At 46.2% G+C, this 19923-nt stretch overlaps 1 protein-coding gene across 1 annotated transcript in view; it reads left to right on the top strand.

The window, feature by feature from the left end:
- LOC135527707 (arginine-glutamic acid dipeptide repeats protein-like) overlaps window positions 1-19923 on the top strand; it is a 259138-nt gene that overhangs the window by 83813 nt on the left and 155402 nt on the right. Inside the window, 1 exon segment of the mRNA XM_064956220.1 lies at window positions 8148-8218. Coding sequence (XP_064812292.1) covers window positions 8148-8218 — 71 coding nt within the window.

The raw sequence follows: 19923 nt of genomic DNA, 5'->3' as shown, positions 1-19923 counted from the left end.
TTGGGACTTGGCCAACATCTCTCCAGCTACATCAGTGCTTCCATAAATGCTAATGCTAACTGTTGCGTGTCAGTGACTTTCAAATGCTAACGGTTGCGTGTCAGTGCCTGTGAAATGCTAACGGTTGCATGTCAGTGACTGTGAAATGCTAACGGTTGCATGTCAGTGACTGTGAAATGCTAACGGTTGCATGTCAGTGACTGTGAAATGCTAACGGTTGCAAGTCAGTGCCTGTGAAATGCTAACGGTTGCATGTCAGTGACTGTGAAATGCTAACGGTTGCATGTCAGTGACTGTGAAATGCTAACGGTTGCGTGTCAGTGCCTGTGAAATGCTAACGGTTGCATGTCAGTGACTGTGACATGCTAACAGTTGCATGTCAGTGACTTTGAAATGCTAACGGTTGCGTGTCAGTGCCTGTGAAATGCTAACAGTTGCATGTCAGTGACTGTGAAATGCTAACGGTTGCATGTCAGTGACTGTGAAATGCTAACGGTTGCATGTCAGTGACTGTGAAATGCTAACGGTTGCATGTCAGTGACTGTGAAATGCTAACGGTTGCATGTCAGTGACTGTGAAATGCTAACGGTTGCATGTCAGTGACTGTGAAATGCTAACGGTTGCGTGTCAGTGACTGTGAAATGCTAACAGTTGCATGTCAGTGACTGTGAAATGCTAACGGTTGCATGTCAGTGACTGTGAAATGCTAACGGTTGCGTGTCAGTGACTGTGAAATGCTAATGGTTGCGTGTCAGTGACTGTCAAATGCTAACTGTTGCATGTCAGTGACTTTGAAATGCTAACGGTTGCATGTCAGTGACTGTGAAATGCTAACGGTTGCATGTCAGTGACTGTGAAATGCTAACGGTCGGTCTGTAAGGCTTCTATATTATGTAAAGACAGGTTCAGAGAGGGCACGGAGGCCGCCCCCCGTCCCCCCGCCCCCCGCGTGGCAGTTAACATGTCCTCTCCCCTCCAGAGGCTGCTCATGTCCGAGGTCATATTTCCGCGACACATTGATTGGTTTTGGATCATTACATGTGTACTATTTGAAGCAACAGTAAAATGAGATGAATGTGCTTTCCGTACAACCTTCACCGTGTGTGTGTGTGTGTGTGTGCGTGTGCGTGCGCCTGTCTTTGTGTGTGTGTGCGTGCGCCTGTCTTTGTGTGTGTGTGTGTGTGCGCCTGTCTTTGCGTGTGTGTGCGCCTGTCTTTGTGTGTGTGCGTGCGCCTGTCTTTGTGTGTGTGCGTGCGCCTGTCTTTGTGTGTGTTTGTGCGCCTGTCTTTGTGTGTGTGTGCGCACCTGTCTTTGTGTGTGTGTGTGTGCGCCTGTCTTTGCGTGTGTGTGTGTGTGCGTGCACCTGTCTTTGTGTGTGTGTGTGCGCCTGTCTTTGCGTGTGTGTGTGTGTGTGTGCGCCTGTCTTTGTGTGTGTGTGTGTGTGTGTGCGCGCCTGTCTTTGTGTGTGTGTGTGTGTGTGTGTGTGTGTGCGCCTGTCTTTGTGTGTGTGTGTGTGCGTGCGCCTGTCTTTGTGTGCATGTGAGCCCTTTATAATTAATATTTTTCCAAGCAGAATCAATTCGTCTACCTTTGATTAAAACATTCAGATAAACCTCTTGATATTTCTGCTTACAAAGAGACCTGAAATAGTATTGGAATCATTCATTCTGATCTTTGTGAAGTAGAAACTAGCTGGAAGTAGAAAATGGGAATGTTTTTCTTTCAGATTATGTAGGAAAGTAGAGTTGGCTACTAGCTGGTAACCCTGGGTTACATCCCGACCCCTGGTCTGTGTTACATCTTGACCCCTGGTCTGTGTTACATCCTGACCCCTGGTCTGTGTTACATCTTGACCCCTGGTCTGTGTTACATCCCGACCCCTGGTCTGTGTTACATCTTGACCCCTGGTCTGTGTTACATCTTGACCCCTGGTCTGTGTTACATCTTGACCCCTGGTCTGTGTTACATCTTGACCCCTGGTCTGTGTTACATCTTGACCCCTGGTCTGTGTTACATCTTGACCCCTGGTCTACCTGGTCTGTGTTACATCTTGACCCCTGGTCTGTGTTACATCTTGACCCCTGGTCTGTGTTACATCTTGACCCCTGGTCTGTGTTACATCTTGACCCCTGGTCTGTGTTACATCCCGACCCCTGGTCTAACCTGGTCTGTGTTACATCTTGACCCCTGGTCTGTGTTACATCCCGACCCCCTGGTCTGTGTTACATCCCGACCCCTGGTCTGTGTTACATCCCGACCCCTGGTCTAACCTGGTCTGTGTTACATCTTGACCCCTGGTCTGTGTTACATCTTGACCCCTGGTCTAACCTGGTCTGTGTTACATCTTGACCCCTGGTCTGTGTTACATCCCGACCCCTGGTCTGTGTTACATCCTGACCCCTGGTCTACCTGGTATGTGTTACATCTTGACCCCTGGTCTGTGTTACATCTTGACCCCTGGTCTGTGTTACATCCCGACCCCTGGTCTGTGTTACATCTTGACCCCTGGTCTGTGTTACATCCCGACCCCTGGTCTGTGTTACATCCTGACCCCTGGTCTGTGTTACATCTTGACCCCTGGTCTGTGTTACATCCTGACCCCTGGTCTACCTGGTATGTGTTACATCTTGACCCCTGGTCTGTGTTACATCCCGACCCCTGGTCTGTGTTACATCCCGACCCCTGGTCTGTGTTACATCCTGACCCCTGGTCTACCTGGTATGTGTTACATCTTGACCCCTGGTCTGTGTTACATCCCGACCCCTGGTCTGTGTTACATCCTGACCCCTGGTATGTGTTACATCCCGACCCCTGGTCTGTGTTACATCCTGACCCCTGGTCTACCTGGTCTGGGTTACATCTTGACCCCTGGTCTGTGTTACATCCCGACCCCTGGTCTGTGTTACATCCTGACCCCTGGTATGTGTTACATCCCGACCCCTGGTCTGTGTTACATCCCGACCCCTGGTCTGTGTTACATCCTGACCCCTGGTCTACCTGGTATGTGTTACATCTTGACCCCTGGTCTGGGTTACATCCTGACCCCTGGTCTGTGTTACATCTTGACCCCTGGTCTGTGTTACATCTTGACCCCTGGTCTGTGTTACATCCCGACCCCTGGTCTGTGTTACATCCTGACCCCTGGTCTGGGTTACATCTTGACCCCTGGTCTGTGTTACATCTTGACCCCTGGTCTACCTGGTATGTGTTACATCTTGACCCCTGGTCTGTGTTACATCCCGACCCCTGGTCTGTGTTACATCTTGACCCCTGGTCTACCTGGTCTGTGTTACATCTTGACCCCTGGTCTGTGTTACATCTTGACCCCTGGTCTACCTGGTCTGTGTTACATCTTGACCCCTGGTCTGTGTTACATCCTGACCCCTGGTCTGTGTTACATCTTGACCCCTGGTCTGTGTTACATCCCGACCCCTGGTCTGTGTTACATCCCGACCCCTGGTCTGTGTTACATCTTGACCCCTGGTCTGTGTTACATCCTGACCCCTGGTCTACCTGGTATGTGTTACATCTTGACCCCTGGTCTGTGTTACATCCCGACCCCTGGTCTGTGTTACATCTTGACCCCTGGTCTGTGTTACATCCCGACCCCTGGTCTGTGTTACATCCCGACCCCTGGTCTGTGTTACATCTTGACCCCTGGTCTGTGTTACATCCTGACCCCTGGTCTACCTGGTATGTGTTACATCTTGACCCCTGGTCTGTGTTACATCTTGACCCCTGGTCTGTGTTACATCCCGACCCCTGGTCTGTGTTACATCCTGACCCCTGGTCTACCTGGTATGTGTTACATCTTGACCCCTGGTCTGTGTTACATCCCGACCCCTGGTCTGTGTTACATCCTGACCCCTGGTCTGTGTTACATCCTGACCCCTGGTCTGTGTTACATCTTGACCCCTGGTCTGTGTTACATCCCGACCCCTGGTCTGTGTTACATCCTGACCCCTGGTCTACCTGGTATGTGTTACATCTTGACCCCTGGTCTGTGTTACATCCCGACCCCTGGTCTGTGTTACATCCTGACCCCTGGTATGTGTTACATCCCGACCCCTGGTCTGTGTTACATCCTGACCCCTGGTCTACCTGGTCTGGGTTACATCTTGACCCCTGGTCTGTGTTACATCCCGACCCCTGGTCTGTGTTACATCTTGACCCCTGGTCTGTGTTACATCTTGACCCCTGGTCTGTGTTACATCCCGACCCCTGGTCTGTGTTACATCCCGACCCCTGGTCTGTGTTACATCTTGACCCCTGGTCTGTGTTACATCTTGACCCCTGGTCTGTGTTACATCCCGACCCCTGGTCTGTGTTACATCCTGACCCCTGGTCTACCTGGTATGTGTTACATCTTGACCCCTGGTCTGTGTTACATCCCGACCCCTGGTCTGTGTTACATCCTGACCCCTGGTCTACCTGGTATGTGTTACATCTTGACCCCTGGTCTGTGTTACATCCCGACCCCTGGTCTGTGTTACATCCTGACCCCTGGTATGTGTTACATCCCGACCCCTGGTCTGTGTTACATCTTGACCCCTGGTCTGGGTTACATCCTGACCCCTGGTCTAACCTGGTCTGTGTTACATCTTGACCCCTGGTCTGTGTTACATCCCGACCCCTGGTCTGTGTTACATCTTGACCCCTGGTCTGTGTTACATCTTGACCCCCTGGTCTGTGTTACATCTTGACCCCTGGTCTGTGTTACATCTTGACCCCTGGTCTGTGTTACATCTTGACCCCTGGTCTGTGTTACATCTTGACCCCTGGTCTGTGTTACATCTTGACCCCTGGTCTGTGTTACATCTTGACCCCTGGTCTGTGTTACATCTTGACCCCTGGTCTGTGTTACATCTTGACCCCTGGTCTGTGTTACATCTTGACCCCTGGTCTGTGTTACATCCTGACCCCTGGTCTAACCTGGTCTGTGTTACATCCCGACCCCTGGTCTACCTGGTCTGGTCCCCATCCACACACACAATGCACCAGAGTTGCGTTGGCCGAGGAGGCCCTGAATAGGGTCATGTCATTTGGCCACATCGAGAAATGAGAGGAAGGGGGGTACGGGAGTGTGTGAGAGAGAGAGAGAGGTTCACACACATCCGTCAACTTGTGCGGTAACTGGACGACATAGTTAGGCAGGGGGTAACTGCGTAAGATTTAGTTTGGTGGGGTGCAGGGGGAGTGGTACTCGTGTGTGTGTGTGTGTGTGTGTGTGTGTGTGTGTGTGTGTGTGTGTGTGTGTGTGAGACCAGTAGTAAACAGCCTTATGACACTGCCTCTCCACTTTAAATGGAACAATATAATAATTTCCCCTTAAAGCTTCTTCTGTTTCTGCTGTTTGCTTTTGAAAGGCAACAAGCTTGAGTCCTAAATAGCACCCATAGTGCACTACTTTTGACCAGAGCACTATGTAGGGAATAGTGTTCCATAGGACTCTGGTCTAAAGTAGTGCACTATGTAGGGAATAGGGTCCCATAGGGCTCTGGTCTAAAGTAGTGCACTATGTAGGGAATAGTGTTCCATATGACTCTGGTCTAAAGTAGTGCACTATGTAGGGAATAGGGTCCCGTAGGGCTCTGGTCTAAAGTAGTGCACTATGTAGGGGGGAATAGGGTGCTATTTGGGACCGGGCCCTTGTCCTGCATCCAACAAACGACTTAATCCTATTACTCACATTCCAATTGAATCTGACTGGAGGAAAGAGGCTTTTCAGAGGGCTAACAACTCCTATATAAAACACTGAGACTGATGCTAACAACTCCTATATATTACACTGACTGATGCTAACAACTCCTATATAAAACACTGAGACTGCTGCTAACAACTCCTATATAATACACTGAGACTGATGCTAACAACTCCTATATAATACACTGAGACTGCTGCTAACAACTCCTATATAATACACTGACTGATGCTAACAATTCCTATATAATACACTGAGACTAATGCTAACTCCTCCTATATAATACACTGAGACTGATGCTAACAACTCCTATATAATACACTGAGACTGATGCTAACAACTCCTATATAATACACTGAGACTGATGCTAACTCCTCCTATATAATACACTGAGACTGATGCTAACTCCTATATAATACACTGAGACTGATGCTAACTCCTTCTATATAATACACTGAGACTGATGCTAACAGCTCCTTTATAATACACTGAGACTGATGCTAACTCATCCTATATATTACACTGAGACTGATGCTAACTCCTCCTATATAATACACTGAGACTGCTGCTAACCCCTCCTATATAATACACTGAGACTGATGCTAACCCCTCCTATATAATACACTGAGACTGATGCTAACTCCTATATAATACACTGAGACTGATGCTAACAACTCCTATATAATACACTGAGACTGCTGCTAACTCCTCCTATATAATACACTGAGACTGATGCTAACTCCTATATATTACACTGACTGATGCTAACTCCTCCTATATAATACACTGAGACTGATGCTAACTCCTATATAATACACTGAGACTGCTGCTAACCCCTCCTATATAATACACTGAGACTAATGCTAACAACTCCTATATAATACACTGACTGATGCTAACTCCTATATAATACACTGACTGATGCTAACAACTCCTATATAATACACTGACTGATGCTAACAACTCCTATATAAAACACTGAGACTGCTGCTAACAACTCCTATATAATACACTGAGACTGATGCAAACAACTCCTATATAATACACTGACTGCTGCTATCTCCTCCTATATAATACACTGAGACTCAATCCTCCTATATAATACACAGATATATATATATATAATACACAAACCCTAGTCTGTCAAAGCTGCTGCTGGATGTGAATACAATACTTGAAGTTTCTGTCTATCTGTGTATATGTCTCTGTCTGTCTGTTTGTGTGTTTTTCACCCTGTCGGCCTGTCTATCATCCTCTAACTGTCCCGCCCACTCTCACACCGAGTCCCGCCCCCTCTCACACAACTAGAGCTGCTGCTGTCTCCTCTGTCTATCATCCTCTAACTGTCCCGCCCACTCTCACACCGAGTCCCGCCCCCTCTCACACAGCTAGAGCTGCTGCTGTCTACTCTGTCTATCATCCTCTAACTGTCCCGCCCACTCTCACACCGAGTCCCGCCCCCTCTCACACAGCTAGAGCTGCTGCTGTCTCCTCTATCATCCTCTAACTGTCCCGCCCACTCTCACACCGAGTCCCGCCCCCTCTCACACAGGTAGAGCTGCTGCTGTCTCCTCTGTCTATCATCCTCTAACTGTCCCGCCCCCTCTCACCGAGTCACGCCCCCTCTCACACAGCTAGAGCTGCTGCTGTCTCCTCTGTCTATCATCCTCTAACTGTCCCGCCCACTCTCACACCGAGTCCCGCCCCCTCTCACGCCCCCTCTCACACAGCTAGAGCTGCTGCTGTCTCCTCTGTCTATCATCCTCTAACTGTCCCGCCCCCTCTCACACCGAGTCCCGCCCCCTCTCACACAGCTAGAGCTGCTGCTGTCTCCTCTGTCTATCATCCTCTAACTGTCCCGCCCCCTCTCACCGAGTCACGCCCCCTCTCACACAGCTAGAGCTGCTGCTGTCTCCTCTGTCTATCATCCTCTAACTGTCCCGCCCCCTCTCACGCCCCCTCTCACACAGCTAGAGCTGCTGCTGTCTCCTCTGTCTATCATCCTCTAACTGTACCGCCCACTCTCACACCGAGTCCCGCCCCCTCACACACAGCTAGAGCTGCTGCTGTCTACTCTGTCTATCATCCTCTAACTGTCCCGCCCACTCTCACACCGAGTCCCGCCCCCTCTCACACAGCTAGAGCTGCTGCTGTCTCCTCTGTCTATCATCCTCTAACTGTCCCGCCCACTCACACCGAGTCCCGCCCCCTCTCACGCCCCCTCTCACACAGCTAGAGCTGCTGCTGTCTCCTCTGTCCATCATCCTCTAACTGTCCCGCCCCCTCTCACCGAGTCACGCCCCCTCTCACACAGCTAGAGCTGCTGCTGTCTCCTCTGTCTATCATCCTCTAACTGTCCCGCCCACTCTCACACCGAGTCCCGCCCCATCTCACACAGCTAGAGCTGCTGCTGTCTCCTCTAACTGTCTCTCTCTCTGTGTTTCAGATTGTGTATATATGGAGAGCCGCAGGACCAACACTCCCTACTTCATATGTAGCATTCAGGATTTTAAACTGGTGAGTACTTGCCTTTTCCTTTTTAATGAACCTTTATTTAACTAAGCAAGTCAGCTATGAACACATTCTTATTTTACAATGACGTCGTAACCCGGACGACGCTGGGCCAATTGTGCGCCACACTATGGGACTCCAGATTACGGCCGGTTGCGATACAGCCCGGGATCGAACCAGGGTGTCTGTAGTGATGCCTCCAGCACTGAGATGCAGTGCCTTAGACCGCTGCACCACTCGGGGTTATTCTGTCCTAAAGCATGAAACACACTGAGATGGTAGTAGGTGACAGGCGCACCGGTTTGTGTCAAAAACTACACTGCTGCTGGGTTTTTCACACTCAACAGTTTCCTGTGTGTATCAACAATGGTCCACCACCCAAAAGGACATCCAGCCAACTGGACACAACTGTGGAAAGCGTTGGAGTCAACATCGGCCGGCATCTCTGTGGAACGGTTTAGACACCTTGTAGAGTCCATGCCCCGATGAAATGAGGCGGAAATGGGATGAAACTCAATTAGAGGTCGACCGCTTATGATTTTTCATCGCCGATACTGATTATTGGAGGACCAAAAAAGCTGATACCGAATAATTGGCCAATTCTTATATATATTTGTAATAATGACAATTACAACAATACTGAATTAACAATGAACACTTTTATTTTAACTTCATATAATACATAAATAAAATCTTATTTAGTCTCAAATAAAAACATGAAACATGTTCAATTTTGTTTTAATAATGCAAAAACAAAGTGTTGGAGAAGAAAGTGCAATATGTGCCATGTAAGAAAGCTAACGTTTCAGTTCCTTGCTCAGAACATGAGAACATATGAAAGCTGGTGGTTCCTTTTAACATGAATCTTCAATATTCCCAGGAAAGAAGTTTTAGGTTGTAGTTATTATAGGAAGTTTAGGACTATTTCTCTGTCTACCATTTGTATTTCATATACCTTTGATTATTGGATGTTCTTATAGACACTATAGTATTGCCAGCCTAATATCGGGAGTTGATAGGCTTGAAGTCATAAACAGTGCTGTGCTTCAAGCATTGCTAAGAGCTGCTGGCAAACGCAGGAAAGTGCTGTTTGAATGAATGCTAACGAGCCTGCTGCTGCCTACCATCGCTCAGTCAGACTGCTCTATCAAATATCTAATCATATACTTAATTATAATAAACACACAGACATTCGAGCCTTAGGTCATTAATATGGTTGAATCCGGAAACTATCATCTCGAAAGCAAAATGTTTATTCTTTCAGTCAAATACTGAACCGTTACGTATTTTATCTAACGGGTGGCATCCATCAGTCTAAATATTCCTGTTACATTGCACAACCTTCCATGTTATGTCATAATTATGTAAAATTCTGGCAAAATAATTACGGTCTTCACACAGTTTGCAACGAGCCAGGCGGCCCAAACTGTTGCATATACCCTGCCTCTGCTTGCACAGAACGCAAGAGAAGTGACACCATTTCCCTAGTTAATATTGCCTGCTAACATGAATTTCTTTTAACTAAATATGCAGGTAAAAAAATATATTCTTCTGTGTATTGATTTTAAGAAAGGCATTGATGTTTATGGTTTGGTACATTTGTGAAACGATTGTGCTTTTTTCACGAATGGTGCTTTTGTTAAATCACCCGTTTGGCGAAGTTGAAGTAGGCTGTGATTCGATGATAAATTAACAGGCACCGCAGGACAAGATAGATAAACTAGTAATATCATCAACCGTGTAGTTAACCAGTGATTATGTTAAGATTGATTTTTTTAAATGCTAGCTAGCAACTTACCTTGGCTCCTTGCAGCCCCAAAGTCCTTTTGACGCTGCACTCGCGTAACAGGTGGTCAGCAGTCTCCTCGTGGAGTAACAGGTGGTCAGCCTGCCACTCAGTTTCCTCGTGGAGTAACAGGTGGTCAGCCTGCCACGCAGTCTCCTCGTGGAGTAACAGGTGGTCAGCAGTCTCCTCGTGGAGTAACAGGTGGTCAGCCTGCCACTCAGTCTCCTCGTGGATTGCAATGTAATCGGCCATAATCGGCGTCCAAAATGCCAAAATGACCTATTTGTTATGAAAACTTGAAATCGCCCCTAATTAATCGGCCAAACCGATGAATCGGTCGACCTCTAAACTCAATATTAGGAAGGAGTGTTCTTAATGTTTGGCATACTCAGTGTATTTGCAGACTGACACGGTTTTCCTCTGTTATATGTGGATAGAACGCATGTGGATGGACAATGCCATCTCTGTGTGTGAAGTTTAAATTGAATTGAACAGGGATCAATTGACCCTGTCAATATCAATCAGAACTGTTGATACTGTTGATTAGAACTGCTGCTGGAGATCTACTCATTGGTGGTTCTGTCTGATGACCTCATCACTACGGTCTGATCAACAAGAACTGTTGATACTGTTGATTAGAACTGCTGCTCATTGGTGGTTCTGTCTGATGACCTCATCACTACGGTCTGATCAACAAGAACTGTTGATACTGTTGATTAGAACTGCTGCTCATTGGTGGTTCTGTCTGATGACCTCATCACTACGGTCTGATCAACAAGAACTGTTGATACTGTTGATTAGAACTGCTGCTCATTGGTGGTTCTGTCTGATGACCTCATCACTACGGTCTGATCAACAAGAACTGTTGATACTGTTGATTAGAACTGCTGCTCATTGGTGGTTCTGTCTGATGACCTCATCACTACGGTCTGATCAACAAGAACTGTTGATACTGTTGATTAGAACTGCTACTCATTGGTGGTTCTGTCTGATGACCTCATCACTACGGTCTGATCAACAAGAACTGTTGATACTGTTGATTAGAACTGCTACTCATTGGTGGTTCTGTCTGATGACCTCATCACTACGGTCTGATCAACAAGAACTGTTGATACTGTTGACTTTCCTCGTGTTCTTTTCCTTCTAATTCTATCCTATTATATATTTCAGTTTATTTGGTTATTTAGGCCAATTTTCTCTATAAATGTTGTGGTTTTTTTTTCATGTCACAGTATGTACTGGACGTTAATGGCGTAGAGGAAACAGACAGGAGAACTCCTAGAGTTAATTTAGTGTAAAGGAGAATAGTTGATGGTGTAATGTCATTTATTTATTTGATTACTGATGTTTCTTTCTCAGTTGTGTCGACAATGTGCGCGTCTGTGTGAGAAGCAGGCTTTCCTATAAAAAGACAGGATACATACAGTGGATTCAGTAAGTTTTCAGAACCCTTCCCACGTTACCTTACAGCCTTATTCTAAAATGGATTAAATAAAATAAAAAATCCCCATCAATCTATACACAATACCCCATAATGACAAAGCAAAAAACAGGTTTTTAGAAATGTTTGCGAATTTATAAAAAAATATTTTAAAAAGTATTCAGACCCTTGGCTCAAGACGTTGAGATGTTTCTGCAACTTGATTTGGAGACCACCTGTGGTAAATTCAAAAGTGTTGACATGATTTGGAAAGGAACACACATGTCTATATAAGGTCCCACAGTTGACAATTCATGTCCAATCAAAAGCCAAGCCATGAAGTTGAAGGAATTGTCCATAGAGCTCCGAGACAGGATTGTATCGAGGCACAGATCTGGGGAAGGGTATCAAAACATTTCCGCAGCATTGAAGGTCCCCAAGAACACAGGGGCCTCCATCATTCTTAAATGGACGAAGTTTACCAAATGGCACCTAAAGGATTCTCAGACCATGAGAAACAAGATTCTGTGGTCTGATGAAACCAAGATTGAACTATTTGGGCTTTAATGCCAAGTGTCACATCTGGAGGAAACCTAGCACCATCCCTACGGTGAAGCATGGTGGTGGCAGCATCATGCTGTGGGGATGTTTTTCAGCAGCAGGGACTGGGAGACTAGTCAGGATCGAGGGAAAGATGAACGGAACAAAGTACAGAGAGATCCTTGATGAAAACCTGCTCCAGAGCGCTCAGGACCTCAGACTGGGGCGAAGGTTCACCTTCCATCAGGACAACAACCCTAAGCACACAGCCAAGACAACGCAGGATTGGATTCAGGACAAGTCTCTGAATGTTCTTGAGTGGCCCAGACATGAACCCGATCGAACATCTGGTCTAACAGAAGTAGGCCTAATCATCCAGGGGGGAGAGAACACGAGCCTCTCATCCTCGTCTCTCTCTCACTGCTAATGAACAAACAGCCATCTGCATGTGTGGAGCAACACCTACCCACTTAGTCTCATTGTGTGTTAATGAGGAGGTGATGCAGAACCAGACATTAAAGACGAGGCGAAGAGAGACCCGAGGCGAAGAGAGACCCGAGGCGAAGAGAGACCCGAGGCGAAGAGAGACCCGAGGCGAAGAGAGACCCGGGCCAAAGAGAGACCCGAGGCGAGGCGAAGAGAGACCCGAGGCGAGGCGTAGAGAGACCCGAGGCGAGGCGTAGAGAGACCCGAGGCGAGGCGTAGAGAGACCCGAGGCGAGGCGAAGAGAGACCCGAGGCGAAGAGAGACCCGAGGCGAGGCGTAGAGAGACCCGAGGCGAGGCGTAGAGAGACCCGAGGCGAGGCGAAGAGAGACCCGAGGCGAGGCGAAGAGAGACCCGAGGCGAAGAGAGACCCGAGGCGAGGCGAAGAGAGACCCGAGGCGAGGCGAAGAGAGACCCGAGGCGAGGCGAAGAGAGTCCCGAGACACCGTACAAGCTGTACACTTCTCTCACCTCGTTCTATCGCGAACCCTTCTCCAGTTTCAATCTCTGTTAGCTGCTGGGCTGACTGGCCAGTTGTACTGTCTGTCACACTGTAACCTCCATTAGTCCAGCCAGCCTGACACACTGCAACCTCCATTAGTCCAGCCAGCCTGACACACTGCAACCTCCATTAGTCCAGCCAACCTGACACACTGTAACCTCCATTAGTCCAGCCAGCCTGACACACTGTAACCTCCATTAGTCCAGCCAGCCTGACACACTGTGACCTCCATTAGTCCAGCCAACCTGACACACTGCAACCTCCATTAGTCCAGCCAATCTGACACACTGTAACCTCCATTAGTCCAGCCAACCTGACACACTGTAACCTCCATTAGTCCAGCCAACCTGACACACTGTAACCTCCATTAGTCCAGCCAGCCTGACACACTGCAACCTCCATTAGTCCAGCCAGCCTGACACACTGCAACCTCCATTAGTCCAGCCAACCTGACACACTGTAACCTCCATTAGTCCAGCCAGCCTGACACACTGTAACCTCCATTAGTCCAGCCAGCCTGACACACTGTGACCTCCATTAGTCCAGCCAACCTGACACACTGCAACCTCCATTAGTCCAGCCAATCTGACACACTGTAACCTCCATTAGTCCAGCCAACCTGACACACTGTAACCTCCATTAGTCCAGCCAACCTGACACACTGTAACCTCCATTAGTCCAGCCAGCCTGACACACTGCAACCTCCATTAGTCCAGCCAACCTGACACACTGCGACCTCCATTAGTCCAGCCAACCCAGCTAAAAGCAACAGGCCATAAAGCTAAGCTATTATACACGCCCTCGCTGCCATTTGGCATTTAAATGCCACCCTTCAGCAGCAGCGCCCAGATAATTAGTGCAGCAAGGCTGAAGCCAGCAGTTGATAACATGGCTTTCCAGCAGTGTTTACCAATGTGATACTTCGTTAGTTCCTGTCTCAGTCTGACCATGAACTAGAGCAGGGTCCCTTCAGATTCCTCCTCAGACATTATCCCCTGTTCACCTTTTAAAAAAATACCAGATAGGCCTTGTAGAGAAAAAGAGACGAGGAGAGGGAGCGAGAGCATTCTCTGAAGTGATGGACATGGGGGAGGATATATAGATATTACCTTTAGATGAGAATACATGATAAAACTATATAGATATTACCTTTCGATGAGAATACATGATAAAACTATATAGATATTACCTTTAAATGAGAATATATGATACAACTATATAGATATTACCTTTAGATGAGAATACATGATAAAACTATATAGATATTACCTTTAGATGAGAATACATGATAAAACTATATAGATATTACTTTAGATGAGAATACATGATAAAACTATATAGATATTACTTTAGATGAGAATATATGATACAACTATATAGATATTACCTTTAGATGTCTGACTGCTCCTTGTTAGTCCTCCTGACTGAATGCTCCTTGTAAAGGAAACACCAACATAAAGAGTCTTAATGGGGTCGTTGGGTCACCACCAGCCAGAACAGCTTCGACTGCTCCTTGTAAAGGAAACACCAACATAAAGAGTCTTAATGGGGTCGTTGGGTCACCACCAGCCAGAACAGCTTTGACTGCTCCTTGTAAAGGAAACACCAACATAAAGAGTCTTAATGGGGTCGTTGGGTCACCACCAGCCAGAACAGCTTCGACTGCTCCTTGTAAAGGAAACACCAACATAAAGAGTCTTAATGGGGTCGTTGGGTCACCACCAGCCAGAACAGCTTCGACTGCTCCTTGTAAAGGAGACACCAACATAAAGAGTCTTAATGGGGTCGTTGGGTCACCACCAGCCAGAACAGCTTCGACTGCTCCTTGTAAAGGAAACACCAACATAAAGAGTCTTAATGGGGTCGTTGGGTCACCACCAGCCAGAACAGCTTCGACTGCTCCTTGTAAAGGAAACACCAACATAAAGAGTCTTAAGGGGGTCGTTGGGTCACCACCAGCCAGAACAGCTTCGACTGCTCCTTGTAAAGGAAACACCAACATAAAGAGTCTTAATGGGGTCGTTGGGTCACAACCAGCCAGAACAGCTTCGACTGCTCCTTGTAAAGGAAACACCAACATAAAGAGTCTTAATGGGGTCGTTGGGTCACCACCAGCCAGAACAGCTTCGACTGCTCCTTGTAAAGGAAACACCAACATAAAGAGTCTTAATGGGGTCGTTGGGTCACCACCAGCCAGAACAGCTTCGACTGCTCCTTGTAAAGGAAACACCAACATAAAGAGTCTTAATGGGGTCGTTGGGTCACCACCAGCCAGAACAGCTTCGACTGCTCCTTGTAAAGGAAACACCAACATAAAGAGTCTTAATGGGGTCGTTGGGTCACCACCAGCCAGAACAGCTTCAGTGCACCTCAACATAGATTCTAGAAGTGTCTGGAACTCTATTGGAGGGATGAGACAACATTCTTCCAGGAGAAATGACATCATTTGGTGTTTTGTTGATGGTGGCGGAAAACACGGTCTCAGGTACCACTCTGGAATCTCCCATAAGAGTTCAGTTGGGTTGAGATCTGGTGACTGAGGCGGGCCATGGAGTGCGGTTTATATCGGTTTCATGCCCCGCTCGTGCCGTGTGGATTGGTGGCGTTGTCATCCTATGGGGGACTGTAAGACCCTGTTAGAGGTACAAGCTGAACACATTCCTCAAACCTCAGAGCAATCCCTTCACTGTCATCCTCTCTCTCTGACCCTCCTCCCACTTTCCCTCCTCCCTCTGTGAGAGGTTTGGAGAGTTAATTCACACCATGTGTTGTTTAATAGAGGGAGGGAGAGAGAGCGCTCTGTGTGAACCTGACACCACTATAAATCTACACGTTTTTTATTTCTTTATTGGCATGTCACACTCTGGACAAGCTGGATATTACACTGCTGCTTCACTCCATCTCTCTCTCTCTCTCCCTCTCTCTTTCTCCCTGTCTCTCTCTCTTTCTCCCTGTCTCTCTCTCTCTCTTTTTCTCTCTCTCTTTGTCTTTGTCTCTCTCTCTGTCTTTCTTTTTTTCTCTCTCTCTCTCTGCTCTCTGCTCTCTCTGCTCTCTCTCTGTCTCTGTCTTTCTCTCTCTGTCTCTCTTTTTCTCTCTCTCTGTCTCTCTCTCTCTCTCTGTCTCTCTCTCTCTGTCTTTATTTTTCTCTCTCTGCTCTTTGTCTCTCTCTCTCTGTCTCTTTCTCGCTGCCTCTCTCTCCCTCTGTCTCTCTCTGTCTCTTTCTGTATCTTTCTCTCTCTCTCTCTCTCTCTTTTTTCAAAGGGCTTTATTGACATGGGAAACATATGTTTACGTTGCCAAGCAAGTTTAACAGATACTAAACAAAAGTGAAATAAGCAATCGAAATGAACAGTAAACATGACACTCGCAAAGTTTCAGAGGAAAAGAGACGTTTCAAATGTCAGATTATGGCTATGTACTGGGTTGTAACCATGCGCAAATCGTTGAGGTACAAAAGGGAAAATAAATCAACATAAATATGGGTTGTATTTACAATGGTGTTTGTGCTTCACTGGTTGCCCTTTTCTTGTGGCAACAGGTCACAAATCTTGCTGCTGTGATGTCACACTGTGGTATTTCATCCAATAGATATGTGAGTTTACGGTTTGTCTGACTGAGCTGCCATGAACACTAGCCTACGTCAATGCCTCCCTACCCGTTTAATTAGTGTGCTACCACAGGATTCTCCTTTTAGCCATGGTTAGAGTATAGAGAGAGTAGAGGAGACCTGGTCATTGTAATGAACCCACTCTTTATTCTGGTACAATGGCTGCCTCTGTCACATTAATTAAAACTACAGACATAAACAACAGGACCTAGTCACTACTACAGTCATAAACAGAGCAACAGGACCTAGTCACTACTACAGACATAAACAACAGGACCTAGTCACTACTACAGACATAAACAGAGCAACAGGACCTAGTCACTACTACAGACATAAACAACAGGACCTAGTCACTACTACAGACATAAACAGAGCAACAGGACCTAGTCACTACTACAGACATAAACAACAGGACCTAGTCAACACTACAGACATAAACAACAGGACCTAGTCACTACTACAGACATAAACAGAGCAACAGGACCTAGTCACTACTACAGACATAAACAACAGGACCTAGTCACTACTACAGACATAAACAACAGGACCTAGTCAACACTACAGACATAAACAACAGGACCTAGTCACTACTACAGACATAAACAACAGGACCTAGTCACTACTACAGACATAAACAACAGGACCTAGTCACTACTACAGACATAAACAACAGGACCTAGTCACTACTACAGACATAAACAACAGGACCTAGTCACTACTACAGACATAAACAACAGGACCTAGGTACTACTACAGACATAAACAACAGGACCTAGTCACTACTACAGACATAAACAGAGCAACAGGACCTAGTCACTGCTACAGACATAAACAACAGGACCTAGTCACTACTACAGACATAAACAGAGCAACAGGACCTAGTCACTACTACAGACATAAACAGAGCAACAGGACCTAGTCACTACTACAGACATAAACAACAGGACCTAGTCACTACTACAGACATAAACAGAGCAACAGGACCTAGTCACTACTACAGACATAAACAGAGCAACAGGACCTAGTCACTACTACAGACATAAACAACAGGACCTAGGTACTACTACAGACATAAACAACAGGACCTAGTCACTACTACAGACATAAACAACAGGACCTAGGTACTACTACAGACATAAACAACAGGACCTAGTCACTACTACAGACATAAACAGAGCAACAGGACCTAGTCACTACTACAGACATAAACAACAGGACCTAGTCACTACTACAGACATAAACAACAGGACCTAGTCACTACTACAGACATAAACAGAGCAACAGGACCTAGTCACTACTACAGACATAAACAGAGCAACAGGACCTAGTCACTACTACAGACATAAACAGAGCAACAGGACCTAGTCACTACTACAGACATAAACAACATGACCTAGTCAACACTACAGACATAAACAGAGCAACAGGACCTAGTCACTACTACAGACATAAACAGAGCAACAGGACCTAGTCACTACTACAGACATAAACAACAGTACCTAGTCACTACTACAGACCTAAACAACAGGACCTAGTCACTACTACAGACATAAACAGAGCAACAGGACCTAGTCACTACTACAGACATAAACAGAGCAACAGGACCTAGTCACTACTACAGACATAAACAGAGCAACAGGACCTAGTCACTACTACAGACATAAACAACAGGACCTAGTCACTACTACAGTCATAAACAACAGGACCTAGTCACTACTACAGACATAAACAACAGGACCTAGTCACTACTACAGACATAAACAACAGGACCTAGTCACTACTACAGACATAAACAACAGGACCTAGTCACTACTACAGTCATAAACAACAGGACCTAGTCACTACTACAGACATAAACAGAGCAACAGGACCTAGTCACTACTACAGACATAAACAACAGGACCTAGTCACTACTACAGACATAAACAACAGGACATAGTCAACACTACAGACATAAACAACAGGACCTAGTCACTACTACAGACATAAACAACAGGACCTAGTCACTACTACAGACATAAACAACAGGACCTAGTCACTACTACAGACATAAACAACAGGACCTAGTCACTACTACAGACATAAACAACAGGACCTAGTCACTACTACAGACATAAACAACAGGACCTAGTCACTACTACAGTCATAAACAACAGGACCTAGTCACTACTACAGTCATAAACAACAGGACCTAGTCACTACTACAGACATAAACAACAGGACCTAGTCACTACTACAGACATAAACAACAGGACCTAGTCACTACTACAGACATAAACAGAGCAACAGGACCTAGTCACTACTACAGACATAAACAACAGGACCTAGTCACTACTACAGTCATAAACAACAGGACCTAGTCACTACTACAGTCATAAACAACAGGACCTAGTCACTACTACAGACATAAACAACAGGACCTAGTCACTACTACAGTCATAAACAACAGGACCTAGTCACTACTACAGACATAAACAACAGGACCTAGTCACTACTACAGTCATAAACAACAGGACCTAGTCACTACTACAGACATAAACAACTGGACCTAGTCACTACTACAGACATAAACAACAGGACCTAGTCACTACTACAGACATAAACAGAGCAACAGGACCTAGTCACTACTACAGACATAAACAACTGGACCTAGTCACTACTACAGACATAAACAACAGGACCTAGTCACTACTACAGACATAAACAACAGGACCTAGTCACTACTACAGTCATAAACAACAGGACCTAGTCACTACTACAGACATAAACAACTGGACCTAGTCACTACTACAGACATAAACAACAGGACCTAGTCACTACTACAGACATAAACAGAGCAACAGGACCTAGTCACTACTACAGACATAAACAACTGGACCTAGTCACTACTACAGACATAAACAACAGGACCTAGTCACTACTACAGACATAAACAACAGGACCTAGTCACTACTACAGACATAAACAGAGCAACATGACCTAGTCACTACTACAGACATAAACAACAGGACCTAGTCACTACTACAGACATAAACAGAGCAACAGGACCTAGTCACTACTACAGACATGAACAGGACCTAGTCACTACTACATACATAAACAGAGCAACATGACCTAGTCACTACTACTGACATAAACAACAGGACCTAGTCACTACTACAGACATAAACAGAGCAACATGACCTAGGTACTACTACTGACATAAACAACAGGACCTAGTCACTACTACAGACATAAACAGAGCAACAGGACCTAGTCACTACTACAGACATAAACAGAGCAACAGGACCTAGTCACTACTACAGACATAAACAACAGGACCTAGGTACTACTACAGACATAAACAACAGGACCTAGTCACTACTACAGACA

Source organism: Oncorhynchus masou, chromosome 33 (assembly GCF_036934945.1).
Source record: "Oncorhynchus masou masou isolate Uvic2021 chromosome 33, UVic_Omas_1.1, whole genome shotgun sequence".
Taxonomy (NCBI): Eukaryota; Metazoa; Chordata; class Actinopteri; order Salmoniformes; family Salmonidae; genus Oncorhynchus; species Oncorhynchus masou.
Note: the sequence above shows the minus strand (reverse complement) of the source record. Positions and strands in the feature narration are given on the sequence as shown.